Below are 25,115 nucleotides of genomic sequence, written 5' to 3'. Positions count from 1 at the left end.
AGCGAGTGGCTTGAGGGTGGGAAGATCAAATCTAGTTTTATTTTGGAAGCAGTATTTTGGGAGTAGTTAAACAGCATCAGTTGAAACCTGGTAATTATTGCAGCTGCAAGGGACAAAACCCCAAAATCCAAACTCAGCATCTTGTTAAGGCGCTTAACTGTTAATTTTCATGGGTGAGATCCACTCTTCCCAGGACACTTCAATCTGTTCACATTGTTGCTTCCTCTCCTGATTAGATAGGTGGAAGCAGTGCTTTATTAATTAGAAGGAAAATCCTACTCCCTCCTGCCAAGGCAGAGGAGCTCTTGGCAGTTTGCTTCCCTTCCGCGGCTGAAGACTCCCTGTTCAGTGTGCCTGCAGGGCATCTCTTGGGGCATCTCCCTGCCCAGTGGGAGAAGTTCCTCAAAAATAATGTGAGTGCTTCCAGAGAGGCTTTCTTCTTTGTAGGCTTCTTTAATTGACCCTTTCCCTTGCTAGAGTGTAGTTTTCATTCTCACCTGTACTTCTTGCAGGCTCTTCATTTGCTTAGTGTTGGCCAAAGGCGTTTTCTGGCTCAGTGTGGCGAGCACGTACATGCTTTGCATTGAGCTGTAATGCTGCCACTCCTGGTTTTGAACAGGTTTGCCCTCTCCCCTCCTTGGGCTGATGTTCCCCCCTAAATGTTCTTCATTGGCTGCTCTTACCTGGCCTGAGGGGTGACCCTGAAGAAAAGGATTTACTGCTTTGCCTGGAGAAATCCGATTTCATGCAGCACTTGCAGCCTAGCAGCCCACTTAGACCAGACAGTCTTGGAGATCACCACGACTTAGCTAGGTTATCCTCCACCTATTTATAGATCCCTTCCTCTCCCCAGCTCCACCCTCCATGGGTTTTTACCACACCACTTTAAAGCAGGACTCCCAGCCTCTCCTCTCCGTGCGGAACGCTTGTGTTGAGCTGCCTGCTCCCGCTCCCTGGTGCAGACCTGGCAGAGGAGGATGGGCCAAGACACCAGCAACACGTTGGGAGGCAGCAGCGATGCGGGCAGCAGGCATGTCTCTCGCCTGTTGTGGTGAGCCAAAACTGGTGTTTCTGTGTGTAGGAGGAAGAAGCAAAGGGTTCTGCTTTTCCAGCTTGAGAGTCAGCTAAGGAAGTGGTCTCAAACTAGCCTGTGGAATTGCTTTATTTGGCAGTTTAGCTCTGTTTGAGGCAGGGGGAAAGGCTATCAATTGACTGAGCATCCTGCCTTCTGTTTTGCTCAGCCTGCGGTGAACTGTGTAGGGCTGTGTTTCTACCCATCCTGCCTTTATTTATTTACTTTGTTGTGGTAGAACCCATGTCTTGAGGTGAGCGACAGAGTTTGTTCTTCTAGCACGTCTCTTAGTGTCATCCCCTGTGCCTGTGCTGCTGCCGGAGCACGTAGGGTGCTTGGGATGGGGCAGCCACTGAGGACTGCGGCAGAAAAGCCGGAGACACTGCAGGTGTGGGACAACGGATGTCTCCAGCTACACTTCAGCTGATGATACTTGGAAATACTCTTCCCCTCACATCACATGGCTTTCATTTAGCCAGAAAATCAGATTTGTTACAAATTAACTGCTTGAATAGCAGGAAATGAGAGGGGAAGCGCCAGGGTTCCACTTTGGCTGGATCTGCAAAAATCAGTGAAATCTTGCTGTTGGGCAGGTAGTAGCGAGAAGCAAAGCATGGAGATGTGTTGGCTGATGCTTAACAGTTAGGCAGACCAATTAAAACAAGGAAATTGAGATAGGGAAAGCTGGGTTCTTGCAGGTTATTTCAGTTTTATTTTGTTAGTCCAGACTTTGCAGGTTACAGAGAAGAGACCGTGGCAGAGCAGTTAACGTTCTCCAGCTAATGGTCTAACGCAGGCACATTCTGGTATTAAGCTTGTAGCAAAACTGCACCTGCTCCTTGAGTTGCCACATTTGAGAGTCTGTATCAAGGCCTTTCTTGATCCTTTAGATCAATTCTGGGGTTGAAAAACTGAATTTTAGGAGTCTTCATTTTGGCCTTTTTATGTCACAGAGTAGTTTCTTCGCAAAGGTCTTTCTATAGTTCATTCATCTCTATAAATTCTGGTGGGTAATTGAATAAGCTCAGCTGTGCTAATTTTTTCTTCTTCCTCGTTTCTTCTATTTTGCTCTGTTAAATGTTCCCTTGATCTGTTCCTCCTGACACGCATCCAGATTGCCGTGTCTTTTTCCTTTAAGGAGAGATGTGTACGTTTAAAATTCTTTGAATACTAGAGGACACAAAATGTTTCCCTATTTTTATTCTTTGAGCATCCACATCATTAATTTGAAAAAGTAGGAAAGGGAGGGTGAGAAAAGGAAAACCAGTCAAAGCCCCCAGTCTGCTTCTGTGGGTAGGGGCATGCTCAGTATCAGCTAAAAATTGGCTTGAGGTGGAAGTATTTCATTGCAGTGTGTGAAATAGTCACAGAACACATGCTTGTGCAGATACCCAAGTCTGTTTTCAGCCTTACTGTGGTCTTAGTGGGCAACAGGAAAAGCAGGATGTTTTATTTTACATGCAAGAAAAATAAAATATCTTCACTGCGTACAAGCTGTCAAGTTGTACTCCTTGTAGCTGAGGTAACTACAAACCTCGCATGCCAGCTAGAGCCCAGAGCTTTGCAAATAACCTTTTTTGTGCCTGTGAATCCCAAGGGCTGCTGGTTTGGGCTCTAAGTGAGGCTTGCTTGTTCCCTTTTCTGCTGCTTTACCGTGGTGGCAAGGGCTCTGGTGTGCTTTCCTCTGCTAGTCGGGCTGCTTCCCTGTGCCTGGGAACTCCTGGCACTTAACTGGGGGCAGCCTATTTTAGAGCCCCTGTACTCCCCACTCCCAGGCAGCAAAAGGGGGATTCAGTGAAACAGCCCTTCCAATCCCAGTGAGCGCTGGGATGGGGAGCCTGGGCAGAGCATGCATTAATAGGCTTCTAAGGCTTCTAAAACTGAAGGGTCGTTGCTCAAATCATACCTTATCTTTCTCTCTTTTTCTTTCCTCTTTTTTTTCCCCTTTCTCTCTTTTTTTTTTTCTTTTTTTTTTTTTCTCCCAACTCTTGATCAGAAGCGACCTTCCTTTCTCCAGTGTGTTGGGATCTTTGCAGCAGCCCATGCCACAGCGCCTCGCCTATTCCACCCGAACTGCCCACGCCACTGGCTTGGACCTAACCTAGGATAAATCTCGGCGTGGCCTGGGTAGGGGGGAACCATGGGGAGCTCTGCCTCATCGCTGGCTGCAGAGACGGAGTCGGACCATGGCTTCACTAGTGCACCCTACCCGGGGCACCCAGCCGTGAGCTGGTATAGGAGTAGTCACAATGGCCCTGTTTGGGAAAGTGCCCTTATAACGCGGCAGCACCAGCATTTACACCACCGGGTGCGAAGGTAAGGAGGAGGGGAAGGAGCCTGCTTACCTGCTTACCTCTCAGCTTGAATCTGGGGCGGTGCATTTGGGAGATAAGTTGCTTTGCATCCTGTTGGGTGTGTCTGGTCCTCTCATTCGGAGGCTCAGTTTGATTCCTTGTGAAAGCAAGAGCCAAATTTCCACAGATTTGAGCGATGCCAAGCCATGTCCTTTCTACAGAGCTGCTGATGTCTCCCGCAGAATAGACTGCAGGACTCGTCCCAGCTCTCCCTCACTCACCTAAATTATGAAGGTGGCTGCCTGGGAATGGGATCTCAGTTCCTTTAACAAGTTTGCCATGTTCATGTGGCCTCTCTTCTGTTTTGACCTCTCAACTACACTGTAGGTATCACAGAGGGAGGATTGTGACTGAGTGGCAATAAGGAGCAAGAGTTTGAGCTCAAAAGAGCAAGAGAAGCTGTTTTCCTGCAAAAGCAGTGAAATGCTTTTGAATACCAGATCCAGGGTAACAAACCATTCCAGAACAAGATTACTCTAAAAAAGAGCTCATGTTTCTAACCCTCAGTTTCTGTCCCTCCTCGATGAAATCAGCACCTCAAATGTGTAGCAGAGTCCTTTCCTCTGCCCCTTCCCTGTCAGCCACTTGCAGTGAGGAACTTTTCTTTATGTTGGAAGGCTGGTGTCCTGCATTCAGTCTCTTGACAGGTTGAGAGGTATGTCAAAAGCATCTAAAAATCCTCTGCCTGGGGGCTTGGCTGCAGAGGCTGCTGTGTTTTGTGCTAATAGCATTTGAGCCTTTGCCTAATGCCTGCTTTGCGTAGACTCCAGCCTGGTTGGGTGTTCGTACTTGCTTGAGTCTGTCTGGAGCTGCCAGTCTTTTAGGAATAGCTGCTTGCTTCTGAGTGTCCCCAAGCTGTTGTGGCTTTCCACTGGAGGCAATGTAGTATCTGTTGTGTAGCCCTGGTTTTCTTGCCTTTCTGCTGCTGCCAGTCCTGGAATGTGCTTCCTGGGGTCTGGTGCGTGACTCCAGGAGGCTCAGAGGCAAGCGACATCATGCTTTGCTCCTTTGTAGCCCTGTCTTGGGTTTCCTTGTTGAGCTGGTAACAGCATGAAACCAATTAGCTCTTGTCTTTGCTCTCAATCATGGACTTGAGTTCCTAGAAATGCCCAAGAGGCCTTTAAAAAGGCTGTTTCGTGTGGTTCCCAGCACCTATTGCTGTGCACACCAACCTTTGTGGCTGGCCCACAGTTCTGGTCGGCGATCTGTACTGTGTAGGTTTGTTCCCTCTAATTTAGAGCGATCCTGCAAACAGAGCTGGGTCCCTCCTGCAGGATTATTCCTTCAGGACTGCTGTTTTTTCTTTTTCCTCTGTTGCCTTGAAGCGCTGGGGAAGGTGTCGACAGCTCACAGATGAATTGCGCCAGTATGCCCGTGCACAGCCAGCACCGAGATTGAGGAGCTTTCATTGCAAAGCTGGCACTGGGCACTGAAGAGGTGGTGTTGCTGTGGCCTTGTGTGTGCCAGCTGAGACTGCTCATGATTCAAAGCCTGTAGCTTGGAGGAGCTCAAGAAACGAAGTGGAATCTTGACACGTGGAAATAAATTTCCTGAACAACCAACCTTCATGGTGGAACGGATGTTGGCAAGAGCAGGAACTGCCGGTCTGGGTGCAGAGAAGGCTGGTGTCCTGTTAGGACAGGAGTGGTTCTTCTGATAATTATGTATTTCCGCTGCTAAAGGGGGAAGAGAACTCATCCCGGTTAAGTGCCGCACGGTTCCTGGAGACAGGAAAATCACTGGCCATGATCCACTGAGCAGTGAATTGCGTGGGAAGAACTTGCTTTAGGCAGTGATTATGGAAGTGGGTTCAAAAGACCTGCTGAGTTCAGCCGGGCTGTCAGGCATCAAAGTGCCTGCAGTTCCCATGGCGAGACGGGTGCGACAACAGGGTGAAGCAGCAGTGGATGATTGTTTTCCAGAGAGGAACAGATAAATACAATTTTTTAAAGAAATAAGTCAGTCAATAGAACGAGTCAGGGTAGGTAGACCTGCCTCTGAGTGTCTGCATCCCTGGAGACCTCTAGCACAGGAAGGAGGTGGAGTACTGGGGAGTCAATTTGAGGCTGGACAGGAGTTCTGGGATAGACTTTGCTTTTCCTGCTGATGTTCTGTCCGGGCCTGTGGCCACCTTCAGAGCTGATAATGCTTTGGCTGCTGTAGAGCAGCACAGAGCCAAGCCAAACCTGCTCGGGTCTGTCTCTGGGATGAACGCAGACCTTCCTTGGCAGGAAAACGAGTACTTCATGAGTGACTTTGGTCTGTACTTGGTGGGGGAGTTAGGGGAGGCTTCTGTCATGGTGGGGTGGAAATAAGGGAAGAAATCAGTGCTGTTTGGCTTTCAAGATTTTAGAAGCTGGGAGGAGGCTGTGTTGTCTCCTGTTGGCTGAATGAGGCTGGTGGTCTGGAGTTCCCTGTCTGCTGAAGACAGGAGGGAGGAAAAAAGTGCCTTAATGGTAGAAAGAATAGACTTGTGACATCCAAATTTGAGTCCCTGGTCTCTTGTGGACCAGACTGCGCAGTCTCTTTCTATGTGTCAACTTCCCACCTTGTAAACAGGGGGCATGTCCCTGCCTTCCCCAGCATGCCAGGGGCACATAATTACTTAAAGACTAGAGGTGCCAAGTGTTATATAAGTGTTAGTTAGAGGAGTCTTATTGCTGAAATCTCTGCTTAGGGCAAAGATGATGTTTTTAAATACATCCGTGGTAGCTGTGTGTAGCCAGGCAAATTCTGGCTTAGTTAAAAGTCCCCTTGGGTTTCCCCCTGCTCATATACTTAAAGGTGTTTGGCCTGGGCTGTTGTTGGGTGAGGGCGTTCAGCTGAACCTGCAGAGACCCATCATGGCCAAACCCTTCATGAAGCTGGGAGCAGCATGGTGCAGTGCCACAAGGCTGGGTGCTGGCAGTGGGACATAGCTCCGTTACTGTGCCTACTGTTGAACGGTTTGGGAGCCATGGGCTTGTGATGGCTTCTGCTGCTGCTGGTAGTGGTGGTGGCACCTCTCCACCGTGCATCCTTCCACATCTGTAAGGTATTGAGAGGGAATTAGGGCATGAACTGTCTCCCAGATGAGATTTAAAAGAGTGTTTCTGTTCACCTAGTCATTGTTCCCCAGGATTTGTAAAGAGGGACAACAATGTCCTGTTGAGAACTGAGAACTGCTCAAGTTCGCTCTGCCCAGGAGAGGCATTTGGGAAAAGTGTTGCAGGATCTGTGCAGTTGAATCTAAGTGTCTCTGCCCACCACTTGGTTTGGCTGAAGCTCTCTGAGCTCCTTCACTTTCCAGAGCATATGCATTTTCTGGGGGTTCCCCCAGCATTCTGCAAAGGCTTTGTATTTGTCTATAAAAGCCTCTTCAGAATGGAATACCTCTGGGCCTCAGTGACTGTGGAGGGAGGAACAGACTTTTTTTTTTTTTTTGTAATTGCTAAAAATATATGAATTCCTCTGCTTTTAGAGGGAAGTGAGAAGACCTGCTTATGTTGTTGGCAGCTAGTGGGAGGGCATTTGCTGTACCACTCTCCCTGTACCACCCTCCCTGCTCCCCAGAAGCACTACTTCTGGAGAGGAACCCAGAGCAAGGCATCTGTGACCTTGGTGTTTGTGAACCCCGTGGCTTAAATACATGAAAATCAGCAAGTCAGAACTGCTGGGATAGCATCACACAGTCCTGTTTCAGAGGCTCTGAGCCATCTTGAGGCTGCTGGAGATGAATAAAGGGTCACTGGCATACTGACAAGTGGCAGGGAGCCTTATGGAGGGGGAATGCAGTTGTGTGCAGCTCCTTCCCACCCTCCTGTGTGGTGGCACCTCACCTCCCAGTGCAGCATAAACAGAACCAGCGTCTGGAGGATGTGTTTCTTGTTGGGGAAACCAAGGCCCAGAGGAGAGGTGAGATGTCTGGGAAGAAAAGCTACTGGTAAAGCTACTGATAAAGGTGACTCTGCAGGTTTTCCCTGATTTTGTTCTGTCATTGGTCTTCAGGTCAGGCAGCAGCCTCAGGAGGTCTGTCAGCTTCAGCAGGCCAGCGTCCGTGCTTTTTGGAGTACAGTTACCCCAACAGGGCTGGGGCAGGCACAAGTCCCTGATATTTATCAGCAACCTTTTTGGATTCGGGTGCGCTTGGAGAGTTAGTTTTGCACCTTGCAAGAATCACAGACTGGTTGAGATTGGAAGGTACCTCCGGGGTCCACCTGGTCCAACTCCCCTGCCAAGCCTCTGTGCAAAGGACAAGAGACATGTGTAGCTGGGGATAACCAAAATCTGCTCTGACTATAGCCACAGAGGAGGAATGAGGAGGGAAAAAGAGACCACTCTTCCAAACCGCAAGGGTACTAACATCAGCTTTGATATTCAGGAGATGCCTGTTCATCACACTTGAGTGGAGCTTGTGTTCCCCAGGTGTTGCAGTGAGGTGGGTGCATCCCTGTGCTGCTGTGCTCCCTCTGGAAGTTGTGGCATCGAAGCTTAGCTGGGATTTGGTAGAGTAATGATGCTGCAGGTTGTTGTGGATACCTGCTTGTTGGGAACATTGGGCTTGTAACTGTTTGCTTGCCAGTTCTCACCAAAGCACCACGTGGCAGCTGGAATAGTGTCTTGCTCAAGAAAGTGTGCAGTGCCAAGGAGTTGGCTTTGTGATATGCTGTTTCATCTGCCTGAGGCTTCCAGTCCTGCCGATCCGCTTTCCATGCTGGCTGCTCCAGCAGTCTGCTCACTCACAGCGCCTCTTAGTTGTTTAAATTGAGGCTATTTATAGCTCTGGAGCCATAAAGAACTTGGAGGATGGTGCAGAATAGCGGAGACCGAAGTTCTTAATAAAAACCCAAACTCTCCCTTTGCTCCCCATCTGCCTCCCAACCTTCCCCATCTCCATTTCCCACAAGTGCAGGTAAGAGAGCTATCCTGCCCGCTTACCCTCTCTGCAGAGAGGGCAAAAGCTGGGGCAGAGGGTCATTTGGGGCACATGTCCTCATCTTAGGCAGCAGGGTTGGTTAAAATCTGAGCAGGAATACCTGAACCCCTTGCCTGAGTGTTGCTGTCACAGCATGGAGAGCACAGTGGACCTGTCCCTTTGATAGTGCCAACCTTAAGAGGGGGAAGCAGCACCTTTATCTGGTTTTGGGGCGCTCCAGACTGTGGTAGCTGAGCACTCTTGCTCCAGGGAAGTAGGTTCAGGTCCTTTTCCAAGTGCAGGTGTTGGAGTAATTTTGCCTTGGCACAGTCAGTATCCTGCACTGCAGGAAGGAGGTTAGCAGCCAGCTTTGGTTGTGCATAGATGCACTGTCCTGCCCTCTTCATCTCTTTCGGGAAGAGATCCTGGAGGTGTGATTGTCGATTGTGCTGTGAAGGAAGTGGCTTCTTGTACTCTGTGCTGCGGCAGCGTGTGGTCAGAGGGCCTGGAAGAGCCCTTTGGTAATCTGTTTGGAGCAGGTGTGTTTCCATATGCAGGTATGTTGGGGTTAGGGTGGGAGAGGGATTGGTAGGTGGTGACTTTTTTGAGGTGTCTTATTTTTTAAGAATAGGGAATAGTAAAAGGAGCCAGAGCAGGGATTTTTTTTTTTTTCCAGAATAACTTTGCTGCATTGCTCACTTGGCTTTTTTTGGCTGCAGAGGCAGGAGCTTAGTCTAGTGTTTCATGGCAAATTGTTTGCCCCCCTGAGAGGTGTCACGCATGTAGCCCAGAGCCGTGAAGCAGTCTCAGTCTTCCAGAAGGAGCTGATGGATGGATGCAATGACAGCAGGAAGCTCAGGAGCCTGGCTGAGCTGCTGTGAGGAAGGAGAAAATGTAGGAAAGGGTATGTGGGAAGGTTATTTCTTCTTCTCCCAAAGTCATGCAAAAGAGCTAGGGTGGAAACCACATCCACCTAATGCTGTGGCATCTGTCCTGGTGGGAGATGGGCCTGCATTAACTTCATGTTCCTGCTGTCTTGGGCTTGTGAGAGGGGGCGTGAAGGGAAGAGCAGCCTCCTGCTTCCTGCCTGTGGGGTGGACAGGGAGCTCCCTTCCCCTCTGAGCTGTTCAGTGCTGCCAAGTGGCCAGCTCTTCCCTGGGTTCATTCCAGAGCTCATTGCTTTCCTCCAAAATTATCCAAAAAACAGGTACTTGTTGCTGCAAAAGGCACATGCTAGATTTCTCAAACTAGTAACTTAATCAGTTTTGACACCGGTGGCTCTGGGCTCAGGTCTCTTGACTAATGTGACTCAGAAATGGAGAGGGAAAAACACACAGAGCTGCAGCCTCCCTTCACCCACCTCCACCCCCCAGCACAAGCATCTGGCCTCAGGCTGGCCCTGGCACTGAAAGGCTGCGTTGATCCCATCCGGGCTGGAGACTGATGCTTGTGCGTGGAGGAGACGAGGGGAGTGTGTACAGAGCAAACCCTCTGCAGGCCTTTGTTCCCTCGGATGAAACAGCCCCCCCCCCCTCCCCGGTGCGGGGCTACAGCAAACAAGGGCAGTTGTTCAGGGCACACGGAGAGGAAAGATAAGCTGTGGTTGGATGCTGTTTGCTTTTGGCAAGCTGGGGCTGCATCTGCCTGTTCCTGCCCAGGGATCCACAACCCGCCCAGGTAGCTGTGCCTTATCAGCTGCACTCCTTAACGAAGTGCCCTGGGCTTTTATTTGAATTGGGTCCCTTCCCATGCGTCTCGCTCTGCCTGGTGCTGGCAAGGCACCAGTATTGCAGCCGACAGCCTGTGCCAGCCAGAGTATCTCACAGCATCCATGCCCACAAGCATCACTGAATCCCTGCGAGGGGTAGGTGCTGAAGGTCACTGTGAGGAGGTGTGAAGAACTGATCTGAAGAGAAAGAAGCTGCTTCTGTGTTACAGATGGCATTTATGAGGCTGCAGCAGGACATTCAAACCAGAAGGAAACTTGAAGTGAAGTGTGAAGGCAGCCCGCAGCCCTTCTGGATGGCAGTGGGACAATCAGCAGGAGAGTCAGGGCGGTGCATGGGGTGAGGATGAGAGTTTGGGCTGCAGGTGCTTGAAGGCTGCCAAGTTGGCAGCTTGCTGGGAGCTGTAGGGGCCTCGCCTGCCCTTGCCCAGAGCAGTACAGAGCTCAGCTTTGTCTCCAGACACCTGGGTTCAAGCCCTGCCGCTCCCAGTGCTCAGGGTGGTATTGCATGCTGGGGCTTGTAGTTGCATGGAGCTGGGCTCCTGCATTTGGAGCGTGGCAGATTCTCTAGAGCAGAAGGAGGTGCTGGGACGCTGGCTCTTGCCACCTTTTGGCAGGGAGAGGACAGGGTGTCCGTACCCCTGGCTTTTTCAGTAGCGTTCCCAGCTGTGACTTGGAGAGAAGGTTGGCACAAGCAGGATCTTTTGTCTTCTTGAAAACCTGATTTTAACTATGTATATGTATTTTTCCCCCTGATTCCTTGGCTACACCAGGAAGGGTCTCCTCCTTTTGTTTGGAGCCCTGGTGCTGGCTGGCATGTGCCCCATGCAGCACTGGGACATCCCAGCAGACCTGTGCCACCAACTGCAGCAAATGGTTCCTCTTTAAACCTTCCCTGCTGAGGAGCTGAGGCTTCTGCCGCCTTACCCCACAGCAGTTGTGTCTGTCTGTGGGGAGGGACAAATGGGAACTTGGTGCTTCTGAAATGTGGGAAAAAAATTTTTGCAGGAGCTGCCTGGTTGCAGGCTGTGGCACAGAATGGACTGATCACTGACGCTGCTGCTGTCCTGCCCAGCAGCCTCCACGGCGCGCACAGTGACGTGTGTTGGGCACATCATTGCTTTACAGATCCTCTAGAGAATCTCCCAGCAAAGCTTGGCACAATGGCCTATTTTCCTTGGGTTATGTTTTCCTACAGCAAATGTTTTTATGCTTTGTGTCTTCTGGGCATGCTGGTGTGGGCACTGCAGCCCCCTGGCTGGCTCGGGGTGTGTGTGTGTGATGGCTGTTGGAGGGACTGCTGTTGGTGGTGACGTGGTGGGGAGGGCACAGCAGCTGACAAGGCCCATCTGTCTTGTGCAGCATTTGTCTGCCGCAGGCAGGGCACGCGCGCTCTTTCTCTCCTCTCTGTCCCATGTCTGTAGGATGACAGTGATGTCCTTCAGGTTGTCCTTGAGGAGCGTGTGTGCTGAGGTTACCCAAGAACTGTTTGTGAGTGTGTGTGTGACTTGAAGATGGTCAGGAGCTTTAAATGAGAGCGGGAGTTGCCTCCGTGGTAGGAAGCGCTGTGTGCTGCTGCAGGGAAGGGATGCTGAGCTGTTAGAGGAGCCTCAGTGTGGTCTCTGCTGGACTGCTGTGATGGCACTGTGCTTCTCTGTGGCATGGACACGCGACAGTTAATTGCACGTGCTCCACTCAGGAGCATCTTCTAGATTCCAGCTGTCAAAGCACTAACTTAAGTATGTGTCATCTTTACGAGGCAGTAAACAGTACCACAGTCTGAATTACCGAGTCCTGAGGCCTCCAGGGTACAGTATAACTTCTAAGGGCTTCCCTGGTAATTACTGCTTGCCTGACTGCTTGAGGAGTTGGCCAGATGTGTTGCTGGCTCACTTAAGGTGGCAGTAGCTCTAGAGCATGGGGCATGAACAGAAGGAGCAGGTTGGGGTGCTGGGTGGTCGTGTGGCTCAGCCTGCCCCAGCACAGCATTCTGCTCTGCTCCTGGCCCTTCCAGCTCCACATAACCCATCCAACCCTCCTTGCTGTCTCTGAGAAGCCAGAGAAACCAAACGGCCACTGTTTTCAAAGTGCACAGTGACGCCAAAATGAATCTGAGGCCAAGTGTGGGTTCCTGCGTTGATCCATTTTTTGATGGGGTGGTGGGCTTCTGATGGGGTGCAATGCTCTTGGGTCCTTCTGGAGCTCCTTGGTTTGTTGATGGTATTCTGGTGGGTGATCTCCTGTGACATGGCAACTGCCCTAGGTGACCTGAAGGCACTGTTGGCTGCCACATTTCCCTCTGTGCCGGTGGGCAGGAAGGTGCAGGGGAGGGCCGTAGGCTGGTGGGGGTCACGACATGCTGAAGGAGCCCATCTTGCCGTCTGCACTGGGTGCTGTGCCACAGAGGACACAGGTGCGGGTCTGTGCTGCCCATCCAGGGGTATTTTGTTTGTGCGCGCTGGTACTGAAGGTTGGCCCGGGACTGTCCTAGAAGCCATCAACGCAAGGAAATGAAAATGACGAGTAGGCTGTGCAAGAGGAAGCATTCACAGCCAAGCCACAGTAAGATCAGCGTGTTTTATCCCACTGAGCTTCTTGGTAACTGCTGATAATTGCCTACTCTAAAGTTCAGGCACATGAGAAAGAGAAGCAAGTGGCCTTTATAGGTGAGCTGCACATGTGCAGACATGTCCATCGTTGTTGGTGGGCCTCAGCCTGTGCACAGGATCCCGTCTACTCCCATCTCCCTTGCAAGAAGGACCTGCACTCAGTTGCTGGCTGGAGCACCACAAAAAGGTACTTCAGTAACGGGGCTCAAGAGCTCACCGATGCCTGTCTGGTCAGTGTGGGATTGATATTTTGGCCTCTTGTTAAATTGGCCTGTGGTGGTTTCTGCAGTGAGGTGTGAATTCTCGAGGCTGGCCTGGCTCTTTCTGCGAAGAGCAGGAATGCTGACGTGGTGAAAGGCCAAAGTCTCCTTGGATGTAATTCTGAGTTTCCTCCATGGTTTCAGCAGTACGGGACTGGCTTAGGGTGGGGTGAGTTTCCGTGATGTCAAGAGGAAACTGTTCTGTTAAAGTTCACTGAAGAGATTTTGCTTTTGATTTTTTGAAGGTCATGTGTCAGAATCCAGCCTTGCAGAGCAGAGCCAGGATTCCTTGAGAGCTGTAAGACGCTCTGACCTTTCCTTGCCTTCTCCTCAGAGGAGGCATCAGCGTGGGTCTCAGTGGGGGAATCCTGTGGCTCTTGGCACATGCAGGGATATGGATCCATGACTTCAGCCTTTGTCCTGCAGATCTAGTGTGCAGAGCTGGCAAGCCTCTGGAGGTACAGGGGATAATTTAGCTCACCTGTGACCTCGGCGGGTGGGAATGGTATTTAACCAGTGCTGGAATGAGAAGATAGAAGGCAGGGGGTGAATTTGGGGTGGGGGTATCCCTTCTGGCCTCTGGAGCCTTGGTGGCTGCAGTGTGGAAGTGCTACAAGCAGCCACCAGCCTGTAGATGCCCTGGACCTCTCTTGGTATTCTCTGCCTGCTGTATTTGAGTCTGACACTTTAGCTGCTGTGGAGATGGACAGATTGCTATTAACTGTATCCTGCGTGTGCCCCCCAGTGAACTGAGCCCAGGCTTTAGCATTGCAAGAACTGAAGGCTGGAGCACAGCAGCTGGAAATGCAGGGTGATTTGTTCAGTGGAGATGTGAGAGATGGGAGCAGACAGCTTTGCAGCTGTGCTGTTGCTCCTGATCCATTCTCCCTCCTTCCCCTCTTTTTTGTTCTCTCTTTCTCTTCCCCCACTACTCTACCAATTTTATTTTAACAGCACTACAAATTGCAACATAAAACTTCGCTGAGCAGCAATTCAGGTTGGCAGCCACCAGTAAGTCTCCTCTTCCAGCCTCCCCACATGAGAGGGGAGTTGCACTGGGAGTAAGGGGCTATGGGTGAATCCAAAGTGTGCCTGGTATATAGTCCCATTGGGTTTTCCTGGCTCTTTCCAGCCCATAGCATGTTAGGCCTTAGTCCCACATCTCTCTGGTCCTGGGAAACAGGATTTCTCCCACCCCAGCCTCCAGTACTAACACCTGGTGCGTTGGAAAGTGGTGTGAGACAGCCTCACGCATGGGATAGGGGCGATGCTAGCGTAAGGTGCAACTGCCATCGTTTGGGTGTGTGACATCTAAAGTTGTTCCCTGTTCTTAAAGGTAGTAGAGGGTGGTCTTCATCCAGGCAAATGTACCTCTACTTCCAAACTACCCTGCACACGAGGTGCTTTTGTTTTCTGATGCAGGATGCATGTATCCTGTACTGGCTGTGCTGGGAAGAATGGCAGAAAATAGCCTTTGGTATGTACAGGGCAAAACCTTTGCCATGTAGTTCGTGCAAGGGATCTATCTACACAGTCCCACACCAGGAGCCGTTTGTCCCGGCAAACATGACTCCCAGCTGCCTGTACTGTCCCCTTGGATGTGTGTTCCACCTGTGTTTGTAGCCCCCTCCCCACCATGCTGGAGCTTGACCACCTTGTGCCGAGGCCAGGTACTATGAGACCAGACTAAAAGTACAGACCATGTCTTTGTCTTAGCCTCTTCTTGGCCGGCTGTGAAGCTTCAAAGGCATTTTCCGTGCTGGGCTCCTGAAACACTGGACAAGTGTTGAGAGATGCAAGGATAGAGCTGCCCGATGTCGACAAGACTGGCTTCGTGTGTGACGTACTAGTGAGAAAACCAAGGTGCAAAGGGGAAAGGCATCTGCTGCAGAGGTGTGTTAGAAGCAGGGAGGTTCTGGGGGGTTGGAGTAGCTGGGATTTTTGCAGAGGAGAAGCGTGGGGCCAGCGGGGCCTGTGGCGTCTAGGGAATGCAGGGCTCTGACTCCAGATGGCCGCCTCGCCCTTGCCCTGCTGTGTTCTCCAGGGAGCGCAGGCTCTTTTGAGGCAGACTACAGACCCTCACTTAAAAACAAATTCCTTAATTGGCTTAAAGACAGAGAAACAAAACCAAGTAGAGCTTCCTCTTCATCCAGCTTGCTTTCCTCTGCAAGCGTTGCTTTTGAAGTGATTGTTCAAGCATACCTCAGGCGTGGGTAGCTAAATGGAGGGGAATCAAGTGTCCTTTGCTCCCAAGAGTCCACCCTCCTTGCTGAAGCTGTCCCTGCTTCTCAGATGAGAGAGCAGCTTAATGAGTTCTGTTTCTTGTTCCTTGCCTGGCCTCCTCCCCTCCCTGCTGAGAGCAGGTAAGTCTTTATTGTCAAATGTAACCGTAGAAATCAGCCCCATCAGTGCTTTCTTTCCTTCCCGCTGTCTCAGGTTCGTAGTGCTGAAAGGCTCCTTATCTTGCTGTGTCTCCATGCTTAGATCCTCCTTCAAAGAGCAGCCCGTGCTCCCCTTCTCCAGGGCCTGTTTCAAATGGGACCTGGAGAGAGGTGACCAAGACTTACTGAAGGATCTCCCAGGTCTCTGAGGTCCTCCAGTGGTACCACAGCTGCTGCTTCTGTAGCTGGGGTGAAGGACACGCCAGCAGGCTTCTGGGACAGCTTTCCCTGTTGGGATCCTTTCCTCCCCCAAGAGAAGCTGGGCTGATGTGTTGCAGGATATCTTTTTTCAGTTGGGCTAGCCCAGCTCATGCCCAGAGCCTGCCATGACGTGTTAGTGTGGGGGTAACGGAGCCCCTTTCTATAAACGCTGTTGCACAAACCCCTGAGGGGCTTCCTAGGTATCCTGGGGCACGGAGCTCGCTGCCCGCCTGCCTCTGTGCTTGCATGCTGGCAGTGCTGGGCGTGCTGAGTCTGTCTTAGCCAGAGCTCCCCTGGTTGTAGAGCGAGCAGGCACAGCTTGATTCAGCATGAATTCCCTGCTTCCAAGGGCTTTGTATAGCTGCTTCTGCTCCCCGTTAGATCCTCTGGCTCTGGCCTTGTCCCAGAGATTGGACCTTCATCCTGCTCAGGGGGTGGCAGCTGTTCTAGAAGGGGAACAGGAGTCCTGATGGTCTCCTGGGCTGGTATAAATCTCCTTGCTAGCACTGAAGGACCTGGTGTGATGTAGGTGAGGAGCTAGAAACTCATTCACAGCCCTTGGTCTGTTGTTTGCAGACAGAGGTGGTTCTCTGCTCTTCTGTGGCCAGGTGCTGCTGTCTAGGTGCTCAGAGGTCCTGGTAGCTCTGCAAATTCCAGGCTCAGATTCATGTTTTGTTCTCTTAAGTTTACCCCCATATACATAGACAAACCCTTGAATAGCTGTAATAAACCATATGCCCTCGTTATTTAAATAGAATAAATAAAGTTGGAAAAGCCTCCCAGGAACATCTGGAACTTCACCTATGGGAAATCAGCAGTTAAAGGAGCCGTATCTGTAGTGGAGAGTGGGGAGAAGAGCCCGTAAAGATGTTGTCAGCAGAAAAAGAGAAGTGTCTGAAAGTCTTTCATCTTGCCATTGGCAGTGCTCAGATGTGACTCCAGCTGCTTCCTATTGTGGGATGCAAGCAAGTGTGCGCTCCCACACGTGGTTATCACTGCTCGCCAAGAGGAGGTCTGGGTTGACCCAAATGTTTGGAAATCATTATGCTATCAAGTATAGAGTATGGTAAAGGAGCGTTGCCAGGACTTGAGAAATTCACATTTGGTTTCTGGACTCATCTTAGACTTAGTGGTCTGTCAGTGCCTTGGTTGCTGTCTAGATGTCTAGCTAACAGGTGTCTAGATATCTAGGTAACAGGCCCCATGGAAGGAGAATCCAAGGCTCACCGAGATACTGCTGCCTACTGCAGGCACAGGGCTGCACAGATACATACAGAGAAGTGTGTACAGGTGTGAACTCTTAGTTTTTTCAGGCACTGATGGTGTTTCTGAGGCTGCAGTGGGGAAGTCATTCCCAGTTCTGTCCAGAACCTCTCCAGTTGCTTTGTGGAAAGAGGGGATCTGGCAGCCAGGCAGGTGTTGCAAGTTAAAGAGGATACAGCCATATCTGTGCATTTGCTGGAGACCAAATGGACACTGGAATTACTTTTGCTTCAAGAGGGAGTTTCTGTGCTGCTGCCTGTTCTCTCTTGGCTTATGCAGATACCTGGCATCTCAGATCCTTCGTGTTACAGGTTCTCTACAAGTTAAGAGCTTATATTTCCTGGCCTCCCTGGCTGTGAGCTCTCCACGGCCAACTTGAACTTCACTTACAAGCTCAAGATGCAAATATGAACATCCCACCTGTGCCACATTGCTGGGTGCTCCTTAACACTGTGTCTGATCCCAGTGGTACTTGTGCCCAAGCGTTCAACCCCTTTCAAGGCTGAAGACTTGCGACATGAACCCTCTAGAGAGGGGTGCACTGAGAGGTGCTGTGGTGTGTGTCCAAGGGCTGTGCTGAGCTCCTGCTGCTTGCTGGCAGCCCCAGGTGTGGAGGACAAGCAGTGATGGCTGGCTAGCAGGCACAGTGCTTGCCTGCACTGGGATCCCTGGTGGGTAGGCAGTTATCTTTTGCAGCCTGGTTCTTCTGAGTTGCTGTTCATCTCTCTCCGTGAGTGATGCGTATATCACTTGACTGCCAGTACCCTCCCCTCCCTGCTCCAGCACGTAAGCCTCTGTATGGTACACCAGCTTTGACAGAAAGGGCCAACCCCGCTGCAGGCTTTCACTGTTTGTCAGAATAAATTGCTTCCTCCTATGGCGTGGAGGAGATGCTGGTTCATTTGCCCTGAGTCTGAACAGCACCTGAGGCGGCTTCTCCCTGCTTGTTCTTCCTCCCCCTGAGCCTGCAAGGAGAGCAGAGCCTGCTGGCTGCAGCATGGCAACAGGCTCCCAAAACCACAGCTGATGCAGCAGCAAATTTTGTGCAGTCTTGCATTCATCTGCTTGACCTGGCATAACCTAGGAAGGGGAACAGAGCTGGAGAAGGTGCGGATGATCTAGGAGCAGGGAAGGCTGGAGCCATCTGTGAGATTGGTGGAGTTTGCTGTCCGAAGCCTCTGCTCTCCATGCTGGACCATGGACTGGCCAAGCTGACCAAGCAAGCCCTTGGCCCTGCTTCACCCCAGGTCAGTAAAGCATGGAGGGACGTGGCTGCAGTGCAGCAGGCTGCACTAAGCCTTTGTGCATGTTTTTTTCCAGCACCTGACAACGAATGTGAGTGTGCTTGAAAGTTGCCCGTGCAGCCATGGACTCAGTGGAAAGAGTATGTGCATGTGTGTGTGCAAATTTGAATGCCCGGTTCATCTGGGACATTGCCCTGGGCTTCTGCTCTGTGCATTGAGATCCTCCTCTGGGATCAGTGTTCTTTGGAGGGGTTGCAGATGTGGTACCTGAGGCAGAAGAGAGGACATTCAGGTTTGCCTTCTGTCTTCTGATCTCCTGTTGCCAAAGGAGATGCTCAAGCATGCAGAGAGATAGCAGGGCTAGCTAGTTGGTGGCATTGGCTCTGGGAGGAACCTCCATCCTTGCCTTTCCCCTTGCTGCCAGGTGACATTAATAGTGTAGCTGTGGTGGCTTGATTACCATGCCCTGATCTGACCACAGGCTGAACTCCAGGGATGCCGGGAGTTGCCAGAGTTCCTCTCTCTTCCTCTGTCCCTTGGCAATCTTCCTTTCTTTCTTCAGATCAGTGCAAAGCTTGTTGGCTGGGTTATTAAGCGTGAGCTGCTTTCCTGAGGCACAGGACTGGCTTAGCTTTTCATTAAGGCCTGTTAATCATCCTGAAGAGAGCCTGACAGCCGCTGGCGATGGACCACAGTGCCCTGCTGCCTTCCGTCTCACCAGGAGCTGTGCGGTCCCGCTTACCGTGCCCCGAGCGTGGCTGGCAGCGGTGGGAAGGGCGCTGCGTGGTCTGGCATGGGACAGCGTGGCCTTGGGCCCCAGGAAATTTCCTCATTTGCAGGAAGGGTGCTCTGCAGCAGCTCCGCCAGGAGCTGGGATGATGGCCAAGTTAAAGCCCTGGGAGAGGAGGAGGCTGGGGGCTCTGCTTCCCACCCCTGCCAGGCTGCAGCCCCATTCTCCTTAGTCTCAGTCCTCAAGAAAACACGAGTCTTTCGCACTCCCTGTACCCCAAATTGTACAGAGCTCTTGATCACTTTTGGTTTTTGTGTTAATTCCACCTTGGAGCTATGTCTTGATTTATTTTTTCAGGGGGAATTTAGGGAAAAAGATGGTTGTTTCTCAAGCAAATAGCAGACTGCCCCACGCAGCTGATTATGTGCAGGGTTGAGAACTGGTGAGACAAAAGTAGAGAGGGGCTCGGCAGGGTCCTCCCACCTCCTTCCCCCCGGTTGTGCCTGCGTTGTGATAGCTCCCAGTGCCCCACAACCCCTGCAGGGCCATGCGAGTGGGCAGCCAGCCCTCTCCACACTTGCGTGGCGTTCTCCAACAGCATTATTTTGCCTTTCAGGCCTCAAAGGCAGCAAATAGCTTTGAATTTCCTTTTCATCCTGGGAAGAAGGGATTTAATTTATTCTCTGAAAGTACAGGGTGGTGTTTTGGAGCTGAGCAGGTGGCGCTGGCTGTGTGAGTGAGGTGGGGGTGTGGAGTTGCTCACATAGCATCACCCGCAGATCCTCAATCCTGTCCCATGCCATGCTTTCTAGATATCAGACATCTTAAGAGATGTGCTCTAATCCATTCCCTCCCACATTTCATCTGAAATCCTTCCACTTTGAGCTCTTCTTGGGTGTCCCTCCCACTTTTCCTGACACAGGCATCACAGATGATCATTGATATGAAGCTGTCCCCATCCCATTGTCTCTAGGCAGGCACCATGTGGGTAGGCAGATGGTCCTGTGGCCACTCTCCAGGTGCGGGTAGCAGACATGCCCCCCGGACCTGGTGAGAAGGGTCAGTGGTAGAGCCAGCCCAGCAGTTCTGCAATGGGGACGGTTAAGAGGCAGTAACAGGGGAGGTCACTCGGAAGAAGACCCCGTTGACACTGGATCCGAGGGAGTGGCCCACCTTCTTGGTGGAGCAAAAAAGGACATCTCTCCTTGGTGTATGTCAGCCTCATTTAGGTCTTAGTAATGCATTGAAGACAGCAAAATCTTGGGCTGCTTCTGCTCTCGGCAAAAGACTCGGCGAAGGGGCAGTGAAGGGGCTGTTCGAGGCCTCCCTGGCTGTGTTTATTGGCTACCGTTAATGCTCTGAGGGAGGCATTAACCCTGTGCTGCTCTTCCCTGCGATCTTCTGGTTCGTTGCTATTACCGACTTCTGTGCCCTTTTCAAAGAGCACGATTTCTGTTGGCGTTTTAAATTAAAACCTGCCATGATTTGAAATGAATTGGTGTAATAGTAGTAGTAAAGAATATAATCTTCCCAGCTGTTTCTCCCCAGCATCTTGCCAGTCCTCCTGGATCCGGCATATTGGTCATAAATCCTCTCCCTGTTGTTCTTGATGTGCCCTGATTTTCTATACATCTTGTGCTAGGCAAACTTCAGTGGAGGCTTGGAAGTCTGCACCCCTGATGGGAGTGGCACCGCGTGATGTGTTGCGCTCACACACTCAGGGTTAAACTGCTCACCAGTTTGTCCAGATCAGCAGGGAGGCTCCTGACTACAAGAGGAGAGGCTGCCTCTGGGGTCTGATTTGGTTTTGTATTGCTCCAGGTGTGTTTGTCCCTGGGCTCCTGCAGGCACAGGAGACCATAAGGTGCTCCTGATATCTCCCATCCTCTTCCTGGCACACCTTGAGGTTTAAAGGACTTTGCTTCATGGAGGGGTTGTGCTACAGCTCATCCCAGAGGATTTGGTGCTGGGTATGTGGTAGAATCAATGGTACCCCATCAGTCCTTGATGTGCTGATGTTGCCAGGGCTGTGTTTGCTCTGTAATAATCTCTTCTCCTGCTGTGTCCAAAGGGCCAGAGTTTTTTGGGCTGAGACTGGAGGCTGAACGCTGCAGCCAGGTCAGCAGGCATCACTTCTGCCAGATCTGAAGCTGTTTGGCTGTTGACTATGGCCTGCCTCGCTGCCTGGCAGCTGAACCTCTCGCCCCGCACCCTGATTCACCTTTTCTCACTTCACCTGTGATACTGACCAGGGAAGGTGTCTGCCAGGATTGACCCTTTATAGGCTTTTGAGGAGTTTTCCGAGCTGCCTCAAGGCAGGGAAGGTTTATGGGCCTGGCAGGGAATGATTGCCTAAGTTTTGGAGTCCTTGCCCTTCCTTCCAAGTCGTTTTCCCCAACCATGGGGATGTTTTCAGAGTTTGAAATGTTTCATTCTTTTCCACAGAAGCATTCAGGCTTCTCAATGTCTGAATAATTGCCAACTCCCTCCTGCTGGGGCCGTTGAAGTGAAACCGCAGTGGACGTTTGTACTAAACCTGTTCTCAGCATCCGCAGGCGAGCGGGGCTCTGGGGCACCCACCGGCGTGTGTATGCAGCGAGTGCCTCGTGCAGTGAGGAACAACCCTGGCGCTTGTCCCTGACTGCCGGGGTGTGGGATCAGCCCTTTTTCTTGGTGGTTGAGGTTGGGGTTTTGTCCTGTCATCTCAGCATGGAGAGTGAAACGTCCAGGAGGTTTGTTTGGTGTTTGTGGGCATTGCCACCCGCTGGATGCTGGCTGGAGATCGCTGTGGGGCTTGGGTTGGCAGCGGGTCGTTCTCATGAAAACCTCTCAAGAAAATATAATTCCCAAATTCCCTTTTGCTGCTTCCAGAAAAACTTTCCCCTGGCATTGCTTAAAGTATGAGTCTGAAGGGCCAAAAGCTGAGTTCCGGCACCTCTCATAATCCTTGTGTTTCCACGTAACGTTGGCAAGATTCTTACCCTGTTTGGGTTGCAGATCTCATTGTCTTTGAATTTTTCAGTGCAGAGGCCTCTGATGGCTGGGTGTGAAAATCTGGGGGGGGGGTTGAGCATTCCTGTACGAGCCATCTTGCAAACAGGTTTTATTCAGCAGGAGATCTGTGAGATCTGTCATCCTGGTCTGTGGCATTGATTTCAATGGAGTCTGAATCTTCCTCAGTTTTAGGTACTCATTAATTTTGCTGGACAACTTTATTGGGAAACTTTCTGGGAAAGTGGGAAACGCTATTCAGACCAAAGATGGAGTGTAATTATCAAAAAACCATACAAGGTAGTTAAACCAATTTTTGCCAGGCGCTCTGAAGAACAGAACTACTGTTCTGTAAGTGCTTTCTTGCTCCAAGTGTGTCAGACGCTGAAGCTACGAGTATCCAACGTAACTTGGGTCCGTCAGTCTTTCAGGGTTCAAGCCTTTTCTGGTCTGTTGGCTTTTAACAAAAAAAATTAAATTCTTGAATGCTTATGTTGTATTTTTTGGAGGATGGTGGGATTTTTCCCCTGAAACAGCAGCTTTTGAGGGAGCTGCAGGCATGCTGAGGCGCTCCCAAATGTTTCAGCAGAACCAGGGTACCTGCAGAGATCCTTGGTGCTTTTTACACCCAGATTACACCAATTTCACGCAACTGTGACAGAAACTTGCAAAACTGGTGTACCTCCTTTGTGTATTTGCTCTTAAATGGGTTCAAATATCCACTGTATTTTAGTCAAAGTAAGGCGAGATATGGATTGAGGCCACTCAGTTCATTACCACCTTGAGCCAAATCAAAGTATTAAGACATTATCGAACCTGTTTAAGCATATACATAGTATGGTGCTGGCCTGAGTTAATGACACAAATTTTCCTCACCCCGTATAATACTTGGGTGTAACTGGAGATTGGTATTGTTTGCTCTTAATTTCCCCAGATACCCAAAAGACCAGGGAAACTAGGAACAGGGAAGGTAAATAAAGTAGTTGAGCGCAGGAATGATGGCAGCAGTAGCGCTGTGCTAAATTGGTTTCTTTGAACTGTGATTGCAACTGCAGAAATATCCCATGCTTGCATGCAGGGAGGCAAGATGAGGTTATTAATTATAACAACAGGCTGGAATTGATCTTAATGAGAAACAGCGTAGCTTGAGAGAAGCTGAGGCTGTGCTGGTAGCTGTCCCCAGGGCTGGGGCTCCAGTGAGACCTTTGTGGTCTGTTCTCCTGCCAGCCTTGCTGAGGCAAAGCCTGTCCCATGAGGATCCTGGGTGACCGAGTGCCAGTGTAGCACATTTCCTGTGCTTCTAGCCTGAGTTTTGAAGAGGTCACGTTACTGTTGGCCATCTTGTCTGGGCCCTGCATCCCAATAACCTTGGACAGGTGCAGGAGGTGGTTCTATAGGCTGATACCTCTGGTCCCTCATCAAAACTTTGTGCATCCAGAGCTTGTGAAACCGCACAATATTTGAGTAATGCTAGAACTAGGACTTCACTGGCCTCCTTGAAATACTGGGTCTGCCTCTTCCTTTCATATCCCCAGGGATTCTTCTTGTTGCCCTGGCAGAGGTTTGGGTAACCTGTTCATTAGCAAAAGAGCCTTTGAGAATGGTCTTGTCTCGGCGTGCCTGTACTGCACAGTGCTCTGCTAGCCAAACTGGTTTTCTTCTGAAAGCTAGTATCTTACAACACTGAAGCAATTAAGGTATATTATTAAAGTATATTAAAGGCTAATGATGCACGTCCTGTTTTTCTCACAAGGCAAGCCTTCCAAATTCTGAATATGCTTTGAGGATTTTGCATGAGGAATGATAAAAGTCTTGTCTCCAGTCCATCAGTTTAGAATAATGCTGCCTGTATATCCTTAGCCTTGGAGAAAAGCCAGTGTGAAGAATGCTCCTTCCAGACGTGTGTCACTTTGCATTCTTGCAGCAGCATTGGGCTTGCAAGTCCGGTGACCACATCTTCAGATGGGCATATCCCTTCAAAAAGACTCTGCACCTTCTCCGCTTTTTCCTGGGCTAAAGCCAGCCAGGGATTTCAGCCGCGAAGAGAATTCTCCAAGTGGTGACAGTCTCCTCTGCTTACTTCCTTCATCAGAGCCAGACTTTGGTGCATATTACAGGAGCTTTCATCTGCTCCTGTCCCAGCTGTGCCACTGCCTTCCTCCCATTTCCCACCTCACTCTTGACAAGCTCCTCTGGCCTGTTCATGGCTGGCAAAGGGTAAAGGAGCATGTTCTTTGTCCCACTTGCATCCTTTGCAGGCCATTGTAGTTACAGAGCATTACCTTGGAAGTCTTTTCTTCCCTATCCTACGTCAAAATGTCTCCTTTCACCCTTAACATCTGTCTGTCTTAAGACAGGCAAGCCCTCTTTTTGGGGAGGTGACAACAAAGTAAATTGTAGGGAAAGCTGCAGTTTTCAAGCATGTTCTGTGTTTTTGTTGGCTCTGAGGAAAAACATACTGCGAAATGAACCCCATACTTCTGGGGCCAGTGTGTTTTCTCTCAGATTTCTCATCAGCAGAGTTCAGTTTTCCCCTAGGATCTTCTCATTAGAACTCACAGCTCTTCTCTCCCTGGCTGGTATGCTGTGTCCAGTTTGGGAAAAGTGGAAACTGTGCAAGAACCCTCTTGAGTTGTGGTGCAATGGGATCAAGAAATTCCCAGGAACTGGAGTGCGTCTTCAGCTTGGAAGGCTTGTAGTGTCTATCTGAGCCTTTTGGCAGCTTCTGGGGGAGGGTTATGGGGTGTCGATGGGTCTTTAATGGTCCCGTTCACCATCACCCTTACGTAGTCTCCTGCTGCAGAATTAGACTTCCCCCCCCCCTCCCCTGGATGAGTGATTTTCCTCTGCCTCCATTGCTTTATTAAACAGAACAAATGCAGTTGTTGTGCTTCAATTCATTACAAGTTATTACCAGTGGAAAATGTTATTTTCTGCATAAATGTAATTGTCCTGCCCCAGTGAATGAATGGTCAGGAGCACGCACGCTGTGCTGGGAGGAGGTAACCTCCAGAAAGAAGGGTTGTCCTGGCCAGAAGTGAGTTTGGCATGGAAGCAGACATGGAGCGGGCTGGTCCCTCGGCTGTTTTTTCTTCCCCTAAGCTGTGTTTCTCAGAACTAGTTGACAGTTTGTCCTGGACTGACTCTAAAGAGTAAGAGCTGATATAAATATGTGATACAGCTCTGGAGCACTCAAAAATTAATATTTCATGACATCTTTATTTTATTACCTGTTTCAATAAAAGGAGGAATTTGTGTAGTTCGTAGCCATTGTGGTTCCCTTCCACCATCCTGAAGGACCAAAAAGTGCCATGCAGCAGGGGGCTCAGT

The 25,115-nt window shown here is 50.4% G+C and overlaps 1 protein-coding gene across 11 annotated transcripts in view; it reads left to right on the top strand.

Moving 5' to 3' along the window:
* Positions 1–25,115, top strand: part of CAPN15 (calpain 15) — a 60,831-nt gene that overhangs the window by 13,779 nt on the left and 21,937 nt on the right. For 6 of the 11 annotated variants that reach the window (XM_080387349.1, XM_080387351.1, XM_080387352.1 and 3 more), the window contains one exon: positions 3,069–3,388. The exons of 2 other annotated variants lie outside the window; for them this stretch is intronic. In XM_080387349.1, the coding sequence (XP_080243475.1) occupies positions 3,213–3,388 (176 nt within the window). In that variant the 5' untranslated portion in view covers positions 3,069–3,212. Of the gene's footprint in view, positions 1–35; positions 1,052–3,068; positions 3,389–25,115 lie in introns of those variants that run through there. 3 more of the 11 variants (XM_080387354.1, XM_080387356.1, XM_080387355.1) reach the window with 3 other exon arrangements.

This window comes from Falco punctatus (genome assembly GCF_963210335.1).
Source record: "Falco punctatus genome assembly, chromosome: 4".
Classification (NCBI taxonomy): Eukaryota; Metazoa; Chordata; class Aves; order Falconiformes; family Falconidae; genus Falco; species Falco punctatus.
This window is presented reverse-complemented; position numbering and strand designations above follow the sequence as displayed.